At 33.6% G+C, this 15,016-nt stretch overlaps 1 protein-coding gene across 14 annotated transcripts in view; it reads left to right on the plus strand.

Moving 5' to 3' along the window:
• LOC129725732 (single-stranded DNA-binding protein 3) overlaps nucleotides 1-15,016 on the plus strand; it is a 108,197-nt gene that overhangs the window by 72,521 nt on the left and 20,660 nt on the right. For 5 of the 14 annotated variants that reach the window (XM_055681871.1, XM_055681866.1, XM_055681868.1 and 2 more), the window contains 5 exons: nucleotides 1,700-1,840; nucleotides 2,816-2,914; nucleotides 9,762-9,845; nucleotides 9,914-9,962; nucleotides 10,824-10,853. In XM_055681871.1, the coding sequence (XP_055537846.1) occupies nucleotides 1,700-1,840; nucleotides 2,816-2,914; nucleotides 9,762-9,845; nucleotides 9,914-9,962; nucleotides 10,824-10,853 (403 nt within the window). The remainder of the gene's footprint in view (nucleotides 1-1,699; nucleotides 1,841-2,815; nucleotides 2,915-9,761; nucleotides 9,846-9,913; nucleotides 9,963-10,823; nucleotides 10,854-15,016) is intronic. The other 9 variants (XM_055681869.1, XM_055681873.1, XM_055681874.1 and 6 more) reach the window with 5 other exon arrangements.

Consider the following 15,016-nt stretch of genomic DNA (forward strand, 5'->3'; position numbering starts at 1 on the left):
GTAAAAAATCTCTCCACCTGTGAAAAATGCTCAGTTTGCTAAGTCAAATACGTGTGCAAAGTTTCATTCAAATTAAAAATGGTCGATTAAATTTTCGCGTGTTTCCAGGCGATTTGAAATGATTTTGCTCAATAGCAATGGGCCATAGTTTTGAGTAACATAATCAAAACTCGAGAAATGTGAAGAATAAAAAAATTATGTACACTGGAATCACGTTTTAAATGGTTTTACGTAAAAATCCGCCTAAATTCCGAAATCCTTTGAAAAAACACTTGCAAAAAGATTGCAAAGTGCAGGATTATTTTCCCTTGTAAATCCGCTTAAATTTAGTAACTCGTGTAAAAAATTATTTCTAAAATTCATTATTTCTAAAATCCACGTGAAAATGTATAAAACGCATTAAAAAATTGCTCACGACCCAAAACGTATACGCGCAAAAATGTGTGATTGTTTTTTCAGATGAATATGTAGATTAAATGTAAAGAAAATCTCAAAAAAAGTACAGGTTGACGAAAACGTGGAAAAGGTACAAAATGTCATGGGAATTTATTTTTCGATCAGGGAAGTCGAGGACAATTTTGGACGGAGGGGTGATTTTTCAACGACTCGTCGGCGCTAAAAAGGAATCATATCGGTCTTAAAAGGCTAGTGCTGAGCCTCTATTGTTTGGTTTGATCATATTTGACCGAAATTTTCTTCCATTGGGATTTCAGAGCATATTTCAAATAGTATATAATGCAGTTTAGAATCAAATATCAGTAAAATTTATTCTACACTTCAGGGAATGTCGCAGAAAATCTGAAAATTGCTTTTAAAAAACGTGGTGAAATTGTATTTAAAACAAAAACAAAACCATGTTTTTCGAAACCATCCTCTATCTAAAACGAAAAATACTTAGAATAATAATAAGTAAAATATTGCTGGAGTTATGAATAGAAGTTGAAAACGTTCTAAATTATAATTGAAAGCCTTAAACAATTTGGTACATTGCTTAACGTTTGTTTAGATAAGCACGAGGCTTGTCTTGAAAACGACTGTGATCGATAATAACCCTTGAGATGACCATAAATGGCCGAAACGTTAGATACATTCGAATTTGTAGATTCGATTTTCTTTATTGATTTATTGAAAAATGGTAAGAATGTGTTCATGTATACTGTTCGTTTTTTAAATATCCATTCAAAAAATCTCATGTAGGATATTCGAAAGTGTCGTCAGGTCGTATGAATATTTTTCAAAATTTTACGTTCGCATGATAAACTTCATTAAAAATCAACATTTTTCAAACAATTTTTGGGTTTCCTGCGGTAGAGCATTTACATGGTTTGCTTGTTATCGAGGAAAATTGCAATATGCTTTGCCGTTTCTTCTTTCCTGATTGACGAAGGAAACCAAACATTGACGAAAATAGAACTGGACCAGCCAATAGTAGAACCTAAGTGGAAATTTTTTACAATCAAATTTTTAAGCTTGTTCGACTCTTCAAAAATTTTTCAGTGAAATTGATGAGATGAACAATAAGAAAGTATGATAAAGAATTACATAACGAAATTCGACTTCTTACTGAAAAGTAGTAGCAATTTAAAATATAACAACTACTTAGAATGTCAAAAACAAATAAAATGTCAAAATTTTGTAAATCATAATCAAGCAGCAGCATTCGAATTGATTGTTAATTGTTATTTTCTTCCTCTTCCAGGGTTTCGTGAGTTCGGGCTACGGAGTGAACGGAATAGCACATAATGCCGGTCCAGCGCCGAGTCCGCTGGGACAGTTACCACCAAACGAGGGCATGCCCGGCGGTCCGATGGCACCAACTGGCTTCTTCCCGGTAAGCAGGGTACACGTTTGTTTATTTCTATCCTTCCTTTACTTTTGAAACTGTTTCTTGGACGGTTTGATGTACAATTTTCGGTATTTATGTTCCATGTACAAGCACCCACGTTAAGAATTGTACTGCACAGTTTGTTTCATTGTTTCATTTCAAGGTTATGTTTTTGTTCATTCAGTAGTCATGTAACTATATATATATGTATATCTATGTGAAAAACTCAGTTCCTGCTCATTTACTGTGTCCGTTTGACTAATTAATGTGTAATCTAAATTCACCCATCTCATGTCATACTGTCACAAACAGCCCGGCGAATGCGTCCTCCCTGGATGGGGAAACGTTTTCACCATTTTTTATTAATATAAACGATTCATTTTTGTTTTATACAAATTTCATCTAAATACACTCATCAAAACCAAAACCTCTTTCTATAGCCACTGTTCAATGTATTAGTGTTTGAATGTTCAATGTCAATTTAAGCTTTTTGTTAAATGTTCACTTGTGCAGATTTTAGGTTCCCTCCTTAGTGTTATCTCCTATTCGAATTCTCAATGTACCCACTATTTTCCTGTCTATATCTTTTCCAAAAGAAAAAAAAACACGTTGTAGAGCTGAATAAATATGCCGGTAGTTTCATATTCATCATAAGCCAGAAATGATAGAAGATGATTGTCTAAATCTGTTGGTTGATTTGGGAAAAACAATTCTCGCAGCAAGTAAAAAAATCTGTTGATGGCTGTCGTATAAAAAATGGATGGGTGGTTCCCGTTTCAATTGGTTGCCACACTTAATTTATCCGAGATCTAGAGAAATGAGTTATTTACCATAGATTTTGCTCTTTTTTTGTTATTTTGTTTTATTTTTCTTCTCTCTCAGTAGTTTAGTTATGTTTCCCTGTTTTTGTTACCTTACTCTCGTATGATTTTGGACACCTTTCACCACCATCGCCACCATTCGTTTCTTTTATACCGATTATTTTTGCAGAACTCCTCCATTAGGCCATCACAACCTTCACACCCTAGCAGTGGGCAGTCCCCACACCCACAACCACCAAACTCGCACGGACAGATGATGAGCGGTCAGGTTAGTATTTCGTATTCGCATTGCCAATGCAAGGTCTCCCACTATATTTTATACCCTACTTTTTCTTCCTCCTCACTGTTTGGATGTTGTTTTTGGCGTAAAGCTGTTCGCCGCTTTCCTTCTATTCTTCTGTTTTGGTTTTTCAATTAACCGATTGTTTGCTCCAGTTTTACATCTGGTCTATCCTAAGTGTTCAGGTAAATAAAAAAAACAACTAAACAAAGAACAGCAACAACAGATTTTCGTAAACAAATGAAATTTTTGTCGAAAGTTAAATCACGGTTCGAGCGACGACACCAATCGATACAGAATCATTTTCTATCCCAATCATTGCTTGCAATTATTCATCATGAAATATAGTGTCAATAAATATAGTTGGTGTTTTTTTTTTGTTATGTGGTGTTATCAGTTCATCTATGGTTTGCTGTAAATGTTGTACTCTGTGCTAAAATGTTTGCATTTGATAATATTCCTAATTAGTAGCACTTTAAGCGAATGCGCATATGTGATGACAGGTGCTTTTGGGTTGGCGGGAATTGCTCGGCTTATGCGAATAGTTTATTCAGTTTTTTTTCTCTCAATTTCAAGCAAAACTATTGTGCTGTTTCTAAATTATTACGGTTAATCGGCATGTATTTTTAATTTGTTTTTCGACTGGTTTTTCGAAATTTTTAATTCAAGTTTTAATATCTAAAAAACTTTAAAATACACATTTGCAATCATGAACATCATCTATATGGAACAGAAAAGTTCAAAATTGGAATGACAACAGTTTTTTTCGGAGTCAAGTATGGTTGTTTAATGTCATTCAAAGGAAAATAACACGCTTGAACGGAAACTTGAGCGAAAAACGACGTACATATTTTCACTGTGAAATTGACCTTTGTTTTATGGTTGACGTGAGTCACGAGATCGTATCGCAATTAAAAAAGAAGATGCGAGTGCCCAGCACATGGTGACGAGTTTCAAGCTGGAATCAACACTGAAGTTGTTTGAGCGAAAGTTGTAGAAATAATTTGTTACACAAAATAATAATAATCAAACCAAAATTGTTATTTGGATTTTATACGAACGAAGGGAAATGTATTTAAGCACGCAGAAAATTGGGATAAATACCTGTTTTGCCGTTTGAAAGGTGTTTTTACCATTGGGCAGATACCACAGAGAACAGACGTTCATCTTCTTTTCAAAAGATGTGTAAAAACTTGCAACCGTCATTTACCGCTATGTGGCGCTTTTGTCACTTACAAACCAAGCACTAATATCGATAAAATATCGATACAGTAATATTTATGCAGTGCAACTAGGGCACCATAAAACAGATGTCGTTAGTGTATTAACGTATTTTGATTCAAATTTTTACACACGATTTTCTAATTTCTTTATATGAACATGAATGTCTGTTCTCTGTGCAGATACTTTGATGCAATTTCTCCTGGACAGTTATTACTGTAGTGTACTATTTCACACTGGTCTATGATTTGACATTCATAGAGATTTCCAGGTCCTTTGAGAAAACAGAACTAAATGAATCAAAAATGTCAAGAATTTTTTTCAGGTCATTCTGTCATGAATGTTAAAAAACTCAAATGTCAAAATGTCTATAAATATTTAGGATTTTCGAAAAATATCAAAAATATTCAAAATGTTTAAAATAACAAAATACTAAAATGTCCAGAATGTCAAAAATGTTCTAATTATCATAGTCATGATTGTCTTTACCGAACGCCAGAAATGTTAAACATCTAAAATTTAAAAAAAAAAAACAAAACTGTACAAATATCAAAATACTTCAACTTAAAAAAAAAATCAAAATTTCAAATACCGGTCGAACTCGATTATCCGGAGTACTGAAAAATATTTCGGATAACCGACTTCTCCAGATAATCAAACCGACTAATTAGATATATTTTTTCTTTTTTTTTAAACTACACAATATTTGCTAAACATTGATAGTTGACTGAACTTGGAGAAAAGGAAAAAAAGAAAAGTTCAAATTTTTCAAGAAAAGAATTCGGCGAAGTTGTGGACAATAATTTTATTCTTCCAGACAAATTATACACCGTAGAAAAATTAAAAAACAAAAACATATTTATAATTTTAAAGTCTAAAGAATCTCACAATTCAAGAAACTGATTTTTTTTTCAAAAACTACACTATGAGGATAGGATCAATTTGGTGTTCTCAGAATATTATCAAAAAATTATAACTTGTGGTGGTTTCATTGGTTAGGTAATCTTTCGTACTTTTTATAAAAAAAATTTGTAGCATTTTTAGATTATTATAATTTATCTTTTAACTTAAAAAAATGATTTTTTTTAGAGTATATATTTGTTTCGGAGAAACAAAAACACTATCTATAACTTTTCCGAAGACGTAACACTAATCAAACAAACCATTCTGGCCCTAAAACATTTGTAATCCTCAAAAAATTAAACCAATAGCACACATTGGCTTCTTTCGCCTATAAAAACGTCTATGCAAAGTTTCAGCCAAATTAAAAATGACAGTTTAAAAAAAAGTATTAAAACTGGGATACTTTTTGAGGAACTGCTCTAGTAGTCGTAGGTTTTTTTTCCGCCTCGGGTTTTTACAAATTTATTTTTGGTGTTTTTCTTCACCAAAGTTTTTTCGATATACGCGTTTTTTTATGCGTATATTTTTGAATTAGTGTGTTTTTACGCGGATTCTCGAATCTGTTATTAGTTATGCGGCTGGGATTTTTTGGTTATCTCAGTCTCTTTTGAAGATATTTCACGACAATCTGTATGAATTTCCCGACGTTTCGGCCATTTTTGGGGGCCTTTTTCAAGTAAAATTGAGGCCTCCGAAAACGGCCAAATCGTTGGGGAATTTACACTGATTGTTGTATAATATCTTCAAAAGAGACTAAGATAGCCAAAATAATCCCAACTGCATAACTAATAACAGTCAATAAACATACACAACAAAACTACATAATATAAGTTTGAAATTGATAGTTCATTGAATTCCGAGAAAAGAAAACAGAAAAATGTTAAAAAGACTTTTACTGAAAAGACTTACTAAAAAACTTTACTTTACTAAATCGAGTGCCTATCGATTATAAAAATATCTTTAGAGCCAAAACGGTTTGTTTGATCGGCATAGTGCTTACAGCAATGTTGTGGATGATGATTTCGCACACCCAGTGGCGTAGCCAAGGGGGTTTTAGAACATTTGATCTTTAATTTTTTTTCAATAATAATAATAATGATTATTGTACAGGTTGGACTCGATTATCCGGAGACTCGATTATCCGGAATTTTAGACTCGATTATCCGGAATTTAATTTTTTTGATGTGTTTTTTTTTATTGATTATTATTTGATAAGGCAATCGACCTTCTATAAACTCATTCGCTTCAGACCTCCTAATTTTTTTGATGTTCGTTTCTCATTTTTGTTCCGAAATATTACCTTTACCACCCCTTCTGGCATATTTGTTATCATTTATGTCACTTTAGGCATGTTTCGGACATGTTGTCAAAATAATCAAAATTTTTTTTATTTGATGCAAGACTGTGAATTGTGACTGAAGGATGCGTGAAAACCTATTTTCCATCACCTATTAGTATTTTTAAACCTTTCTTATGCCCATTTGGGACAGTTTTCTCATTAGTTTCAATAAATTAAAAACTTACTACAAACATTTTTTTGAAGCAATTAATATCCCAAAAACAGTTACTGTATCATTTATTTTCAGTTTCAATACATTTTTAAAAGTAACGTTATATCGAGGTAAAAGTTACGTTATATCGAGTTACGTTATATCGAGGTTGCCTTATATCGAGGTATGACTGTAATGACAAAAGATAGAGAAAAGTATTCTCTCTCAGTACATCGTCGTTCTCTAGCCTCTCATCTGGCTTACGAAGGGGAAGAGAGGGATTCAAGAGAATCTTACGTAAGATTAAAAAAATTCAAAAAACTGAAAATTTTTTAATTTGTTGAATTATTTATCGCTGCGATCTTAACAGTTGAAAATTTCGAAAAAAGTCCTTGATGATGAGCTGACGTGAGTCGAAATTTGTGTTACTCAATTTGCTGTGATGCTTTTACCAAGCAAGCATGTCAGACATTTTTTTGATATCATCGATCTCCTTTGAATGTCCCCTTTACCTTTCTGGTTTCATAGAAAACTTTATAATATAATATGTAAGAGATAGAAACATGGTGTCTTCTGCAAAGTTTTTTGTTTTGAGATCACCTTATACTTTGCCTAAGACACCAAGCGTCTACCTTTATCTAATGAAAAAGTAAATATTCTATCTCACTTTTAGGAGGATTAATCACCCAACTTTCCACATCAGAAGATGCGTTTTCAAATATTTTGAAACTTTTCCGAACATATTATGCGGTTATAATCAACATTTGTATCACTATTCACTCGAAAACAGCAAGATGTAACATTGTGCAACGGTTGGATTTTTAATGTAAACTACATTCAGAATGATGTTATTCTACACAGAATTATGAAAAAGTACTAAAATATTGAAGCGTAATATAAAATCAGTTCACCCTGACATTTTTTCAATAAAATGTTATATGACGATAGAATCGGGTGAAAAATGTGATAAAATTTCGGTCCTTTTCCTGCTTTTAAGTTCTAGGCTGTGAGAACTTTATCGCTATTCTTTTTTTGTTGCTTACTCACTTCGCTGCCATGCGGTCGTCGTTGGTTTCCCCACGGACAACAAGGTGTCTGGTTTTAGCACTTTATTCTGGCAATGAAATGTCGGGAAAATATACTATTTCAGACTATGCAACAGAGGGAATGAACATCTGACTGCACCTCTGGAAAAGAGGCTGCAGCACGATTGATTTGGAATTTAGAATGAGGACTTTTTTCTTGAAGACAAAATTTTTGAAACCGGAAGTTAATTTGAATGATGTTTTAGAATTGATTGTTGACTAAACTACGCAAGGGTTAATTTAAACAGCACGTGCGTTGCACGATAAGTGGTATCGTTAATGATAGCAGAAAAATACTTGATTTCCCTTGAGTTGTTACCTCCGATTCTCTCTCTTCAAGCGCAAAAGCGCGATATATTGTTGTGTGGCTCAGAGTGTTGCACTCTTGCTATCTGCCTCCATCCGATGAGAATCATGTTTCATACTACATTCCATATGTAGAAGTCTCTTTGCCTCTTGCGAAACTGGGAAAATGACATAAGTTGAAAAAAGGCAGAGGCGGGTAGAAAATACCAGACGTACGCGAAATCTGCGAACGCATTAATCGGCCAATTGCAATCAAATCAAATCAAATTGCAAAATCCATTACAGGTACGCAGTAGTTTGATGTTCATCATAATTCGATAACACTGTATAAATAGTAGAATATATTCGAAACTATTGGACGTCTTCAGGGCGTTTCTCGTTGTGTTTTCTCTCCATACGTGCCACGTCGTAGGGGGAGAAACGATAGTAACAAAAGTCATGTTTTTCTGACTGAGCAGCAGCCAAAAGCGATTTTTTTCCATCGCTTATTTTCATGTATGCCACCAGTCAACGTCAGCACGAACAGAATTTCGTTTTTTCTCAGTCGCATAGCTGCAACATGCAACACGCAATGTAGCGTAATTATTTTTTTTGTGGCTGAAAGTGCGGCACCCTCTGTTATCTACTTCCATCTAACACGAACAGAATTTCGTTACCCAATCGGAGCCGCATAGCTGCAATATGCAGCACGCAATAGCGTAATAACCTATTCCTTGGCTGAGAGTGCTTCACCTCCAGCTACATGCTTCTATTCGTTAGGAGAAAAATTTTATTGTCTTCCTTTCAAGCCGTAGCACAGTACAACGTGTTCTTTTGTTGCGTGGCTAAGATTTCCATCAGTCTAGTTTCACTGTTTGTCAACACGAAATGAGATTCTTGTTTCGTACATTCGTTTATACACGTACATTACATATGTAATTAAAAATCTTTGCGTCTTGCGAAACTGAGGAAATGACAGAACTTGAAAAAAGGCGGAGCCACTTATAGTATAAGTAAGCCGTTACTTTCGATTTTTATTTTATTTTACTGATTGAAAAAAGCTTATTTGAATTCCAAAAGTTTGAGAAAAATTTCACCTATCGATTAGGACATTAGTGATCAAGATCTGTTTAGTGAAAGTAACAATACATACTTTCAACGTTCTCATACAACGACGCGTTCTCATTTTTCAAAGCGACCTGGTGATTGGTTGAATGCTTCGAAATTATACCAAAATGTTGATTTTTTACTCAACGTTCTATAAATTTAATATTGAAAAGATGTGTCAACTATTGTACCACAAATTTGAGGCAACCTTTCGATCTAGGCAGTGGCTTTGAAAATCCGTTCAGTGGCAGCAACATAATTTTCATTTTAAGAGGGTACATTTTCGTTATACTTTCCACAGTATGCCACCCTTCTACAGGAACACATAGTCCTATGTCAAAAAACTTTTCTGCGATTGTATCTGAACGTTAATCTACTTAACATTAGTTATTCTACTTTTACCAGGAAATTTTTGTCAGTCTTTTAATAAAATCAATTAAATGCCCTGCCCAATCCCCAAAATATTCACAACAAAGAACCGAACACCCTGTATGGCTTGTATAATCTATTGATGTCAACCGAACGTGCGTTTCAAATATTAAACTTCTGTTGTTGGCCAAATTATCATAGCATTGTTTTGTAATCCAAACAGCGAAAAATATGTAAATAAACGACAACAACAGCATTAATAATTTTGCTAAATCTAACTGAATTGTCAACCCATTAAAACGATTGTTTATTCCACCAAATCGAAAACCGTGACTCACTCCGGAATGCATTTCTATTCTCCAATCTCGATTTCAGCCTTTCATGGGAGGCCCCCGGTATCCCCCAGGGCCCCGGCCCGGTGTCCGAATGCCGCAAGGAATTGGAAACGATTTCAATGGTGTAAGTATCGATCAGTGTCTCTGTCTCCCGACATTATTTATCTAGTAATCTTCTCCGTCGCATTGCAGCCTCCCGGACAACCAATGATGCCAAATAGTATGGATCCCACGCGGCAAGGTGAGTTTTCCAACTTCCACTATCCTCCTGCGTGTCTCTGGTAGAAGCGCCAGTAAAGCGAATAATATAATCTGCCTTGTAGCGAGTACTAGATTTTTTTTTTTAATTTCGGAACTCCTCTAAAAACCCACCCACCCCCCTTAAGCCGCCCCTCAAGTATTGCATTACCTGAAGTAACAGTAATAATATCGAATAGCAAATAATCAACCGTAGAAGTGCGTTTTCGACCATTTACTATCTCGAGTGCTTTTGAGGTGTTTCGTTTGGGAAGTTTCAGTTCTCCTTCCTCTGTTTTGATTAATTTTTTGGTTTTCTTGTCCTACAGTTTCCAATTCGATCTAGTTTGGGTTTTCTTTCCTCATTTATTCACCTCTAATTTGCAACCCTTTCTAATTTCTAATTATTCCCATCGGGGTACCATCGGAGGCTTTGATATTCCGGAAACAGTTTGAAAATCAATTCATTAACGGGATTGCCTTTCATAGCTAGTCTCACGTTTTCCAGTTGATTGCTTCTTGTATAATTTCGTCTAACTTTGATACTACTTTGAAGATACACAAACACACATTTTCTGCTGCAGGAAAAAAGGGAAAAGGTTATTGTACCCGTTTTCTAAGGAGACTGATACGCACACCCGCCCGCAGGATGTCGTAACATTATCGCTTTTAATTTTCGGAACTACATTTTCGTTTTACAAAAGCAACAGAGACAGAGAGAAAGACGTGAAAGTGTGTTTTAGAGTTCAGAGCTAGCGGAAACAAACGAAAGCGCGCGAATGAGAGAGCAAGACAGCGAGAGCCGTTCAATTCAAGAATGTAAACCAATCAATATTCTTTTTTTTGTTCTTTGTTCTCTGTTCAGGTGAAGCTGGAGACTTTGTAGCATGGCAAGGTAGGCAGTTTATTGTCGCGCTTGTCTGCTACTCATTTCCTCGTTGTCTGTCCCCCTTAATCTAACGCCTTGCAGAATATTTATATTATCTCTTTTGTGTTTCATTTTAAGTTTTAAGCGCATTTAGTTCTATTTGTTTTAATTTATTTTTGTTTTGTTTATATTTTGTTGGAATACTGGTTTGTTCTTACTGTCATGCTGCGATAATTGTCCTCACTCATTTATTGAACGTTATTATTTACTAGAGTTATTCGCTTTTTACCCTTTTTGTTTAATTTAATATCTCCTGTAACACTTATCCAACTGTTTTAGTTTCCGAGTCCCAACGGTACCGCTTCCAGGTCTTCAGTTGTTTTGTTCAATCATTCTAAATAATCCTGAACCCTAGCCGTTCCCGCTGGGAGCCATGAATAGGAGAACCGAAATAGTCTAAATTTTAGCACTCATTGTTTCGATTAAATCCTATAAGGATAAATATCAGGGATCCGATTCGAACCGACAGATTAGCTCACTATTCACTGGAATCCCTCGACAGAAACAGACACATACAATCGGTGCTTTGAAACTGTATGTACGAGCGTGGGTGAGGCCTTTACACAACTATGCAATGAATTAAAGTAGCACCGAGAGGCAGAAAAAAATATAAAAAAAATACTTCCCTGAAAATTGCGAATAATTCAATTTAACAGTCAAGTGAGGCTGGAAAAATAATATATTTTTAATCGAGAACCGAAGTTTTTTTTGCACAGCCCAAGGCTTTCCGTGTTTGTTTGAGCGCAACAGCGATTTGAATCCTTTTTGATGTTTGAATGCTACTTTTTAATTCCTCGTGATGACGCGAGGGCTTACGATTGATGGGAATAACGAGCTCATTACCTGCTGGTAGAAATCCAGAGCTGCCTATGAAGGCACATACGCTCGTGCATACATACATAATTTGCACACAAAATACCCACTAGGATACCCGCGTGTGTTGTATGTACCTGAACGATCAAAGCGAACGAGTGAGAAAGATACACATCCCTCACCCTATTACTCATACAAACATGCATACATACATACACACAAACGTACTGATAGTCCTGAAAACCAATTTTCATTAGTTTTCCCCGAGCCGAGCTTTCCTCCTTTCCTTCCTTTAACATCGTAACACGGTTGGATAGAAGATTGAAGTTTTTATTCGGTTTTCAAAGGACTTTTATCACTGGTTTAATTCTATTTGCTCGGTTTGCTTCCATTTTCATATGATGGTTATTTTTGTTTTTTTTTTCTTTGGTTTTTTTGTTTGGTTTTTGAATGTGTACCTTTCTTTCAGTTCGGAAATACCTATCAGAGATTGAGAGATAATCGATAACATTGCTGGGCGAACTGGGTTATGGACTTCGATGGTGGTTGCCATCATCTGAAGGCAGTTTTTCTTTTCTGTGGATGTGCGAACTTACTAAATCCATTTTTTTCCGAAGCTGGTTATTACTCGAGGGTAATGTTTCACTGTTATGCTTCTCTAAACGTGTTTTGCAAACTCGTTTCAAAAGAATGAAGTACGGCCAAAATGAAAAACTTACTGTAGAAAAAATGAATAACACATAAAATCAAAAGAAAAAAAAGTAGAGAGAAAGGAAAATGGTAGTTCAACGAAGGGTTAGTGAAGAAGAGAGTGAGAAGTAAAGAATGCCTGCCAAAAATATGTAAAAAAGATAGAAATGACACGAAGGCAAAAAAAAAGAAAAAATAACAATATCAAATGACGATGAAAAAAACGAGGTGGGATCAATTAAAGTAATAGTAATGATACAGAGGATAAAAAATAACAGGAATAAAAAGAGTAAATAAGAAGAAATCGAAGCGATAAGCGTGAAAAGAAGATGATGGAGAAAATGAATAAAAAAATAAGAAAAAAGAAACTAGAAAACTATACTAGAAAAATAAAGCAAGGAAACTAAGAATGATGAAAAATCTACACAAAGTGAAAGATGAAAAAATATGTAGAACGATAGCTAGAATGAAAGAAGTGTAACAGATGACTAAAATAAAAAGTTGAGAGAAGAAAAATTACAAATATTAAAAAAAAGAATAACCAGGGAAAAAGTTTTGGAAATTCAAGAGAAATAAAGAGAGTTCAAAATATACACGGAAAATAATAAAAATTAGCGAATAATGGCTAGGAAAGCGTAACGAAATAAAAAGTGCCGATCAAAAAGTATTAATAGAGGTGGGGAGATAAAAAAAATTAGAAGAGAGAAAGCTAAATAGGAAAAATTAAGAATGAAAAATAGAAAAACAAACAAAAACAAACACAACGTACTAGAGGAACTGATATGAGCTGAGAGATAAACAGAGAAGAGAACGTGAAAAGAGACCGCAGAATTGTAGTGATAAAATAACAGATAGGAGAGAAATTTTGAAATAAAACAGTGAAAAAAAAATAATAACAAGAATAACTGCTGGGGAAAAATAAAGGAAGTGAAAGGAAGTGAAAGGAGACAAAGATGAGGAGAGAATAGAAAGAAAGCAAAGAAATAAATAGAGGTATGGAGAAAAAAAAATCAATCTTGAGGAAATGAAGAAATATCAACAAAAATTACCTAGTAAAGGAGAAAACCACCAGGTGAATAAAGCGGAAGAAGAATACAGGTTGAGATGGAAGAAGCATGCATGTCATAAACGGAAAGAGAGGAAGAAAAATTAAATATGTTCTTCATGAGAAAAAGAAAAAAAAAGAAATGGAGGAAACAAAAGAATGAACAATAATATAAAAGAAGAAGCAAAAAGATAAAAGAAGGAAAAGGAGAAGAAATGAAAAAAGAAACATAACCCAAGAATAAGAAGACAAAAGAGAAAAAAAGTAAAACGATAGAAAAGAAGAACAAGAAAAAGATAAAAGACAAAAAAAGTGAAAGAAAAAGTTGAAGTTGAAGGAGAAGAAAAAGAAGTAGATATAAGAAAAGAACAAGAAGAAAATAAATGAAGAAAAAAAGTAAATAAAAGAGAAGAAAAAGAAGAAAATAAAAGAAGAGAATAAGAGAGAAGAAAAAGAAGAAAATAAAAGAGAAGAAAAAGAAAAGATAAAAGAGAAGAAAAAGATAAAAGTGAAGATAAAGAAGAAGATGAAAAAGAAGAAATAGAAGAAGATTAGAGAGAAGGAAAAGAAGATAAAAAAAAGAAAAATAAGGTAAAGAGAAGGAAAGGAAGATAGTAAAAAAGGTAAAACATAAAAAAGAAGATAGAGAAAAAGGAAAAGAAAAAGATAAGAGAAGAAAAATAGGGATAAAAGAAGAAACAGAAAAAGATAAAAGAGCTGAAGAAGAAGAAGAAAAAAGCCAATGCAAAAATAAGATAAAAGAAAGAATAAGAATGCAAAATAAGAAAGATGGAGGATATGAATCAAAAAGTAAGCAAAGGAAGAATAAGAAATCAGTCTATTGTCACAAAATTGTAGAAAAAAGAGAAAATATACAGAAAAAAAGTCAAGAAAATGATAATAATAGAGTCGAGAATAAAATACAAGGAAAAAGAATAAAAACAGACAGAACGCATCAGAGAAACTATTATAAATAAAAGAAAGGGAAGAAAAAATTGAGTTTACCTTTTGAGTGAGAAAGTAAAAGAATTTAAAAAAAGGGTAAAGAAAGAAACGGAAAAACAAACAAAAAAGTTATGAAACAAAAAAAAAGAATGAAAAGAAATCAGGAAACAGAATGCAGGAGAAGGAAAAGAAAATAAAAAGAAAAAAGAAAAATAGAACAAAAAATACAAAGATAAATTAGAACAAAAATACAAAGATTAAAAAGAAGATAAAAGAGTAGAAAAAATTAAGAAAAATGTAAAAAAAACAAAGAAAAGGTAGGAAAACTTGAAAAATAAAAAATCCAGAACAATTTTCAAAAGAAAATGAAAGGGAAGAATCAAGATAGCATAATAAGATGATGATAAAAAGAAATAGGATGATGATGAAGAAGAAATGGTTGATGATGATGGAAAAGAAAAAGAATACGAAAGAAAGAAGAAAAGGAATAAGTAAAAGTATAAGAGGAAAAAAGAAGCGAAGGAATAAGAAAAATTGGAAGAATGAAAAGAAGAAGAATGAAAACGAGAAGATAGAAACGAGAAAGATTGATCGAAAAAGTTGAAGTTGAAGGAGAATTCAAAGAAAATGAAAGGGA

Source organism: Wyeomyia smithii, chromosome 2 (genome assembly GCF_029784165.1).
Source record: "Wyeomyia smithii strain HCP4-BCI-WySm-NY-G18 chromosome 2, ASM2978416v1, whole genome shotgun sequence".
Lineage (NCBI taxonomy): Eukaryota > Metazoa > Arthropoda > Insecta > Diptera > Culicidae > Wyeomyia > Wyeomyia smithii.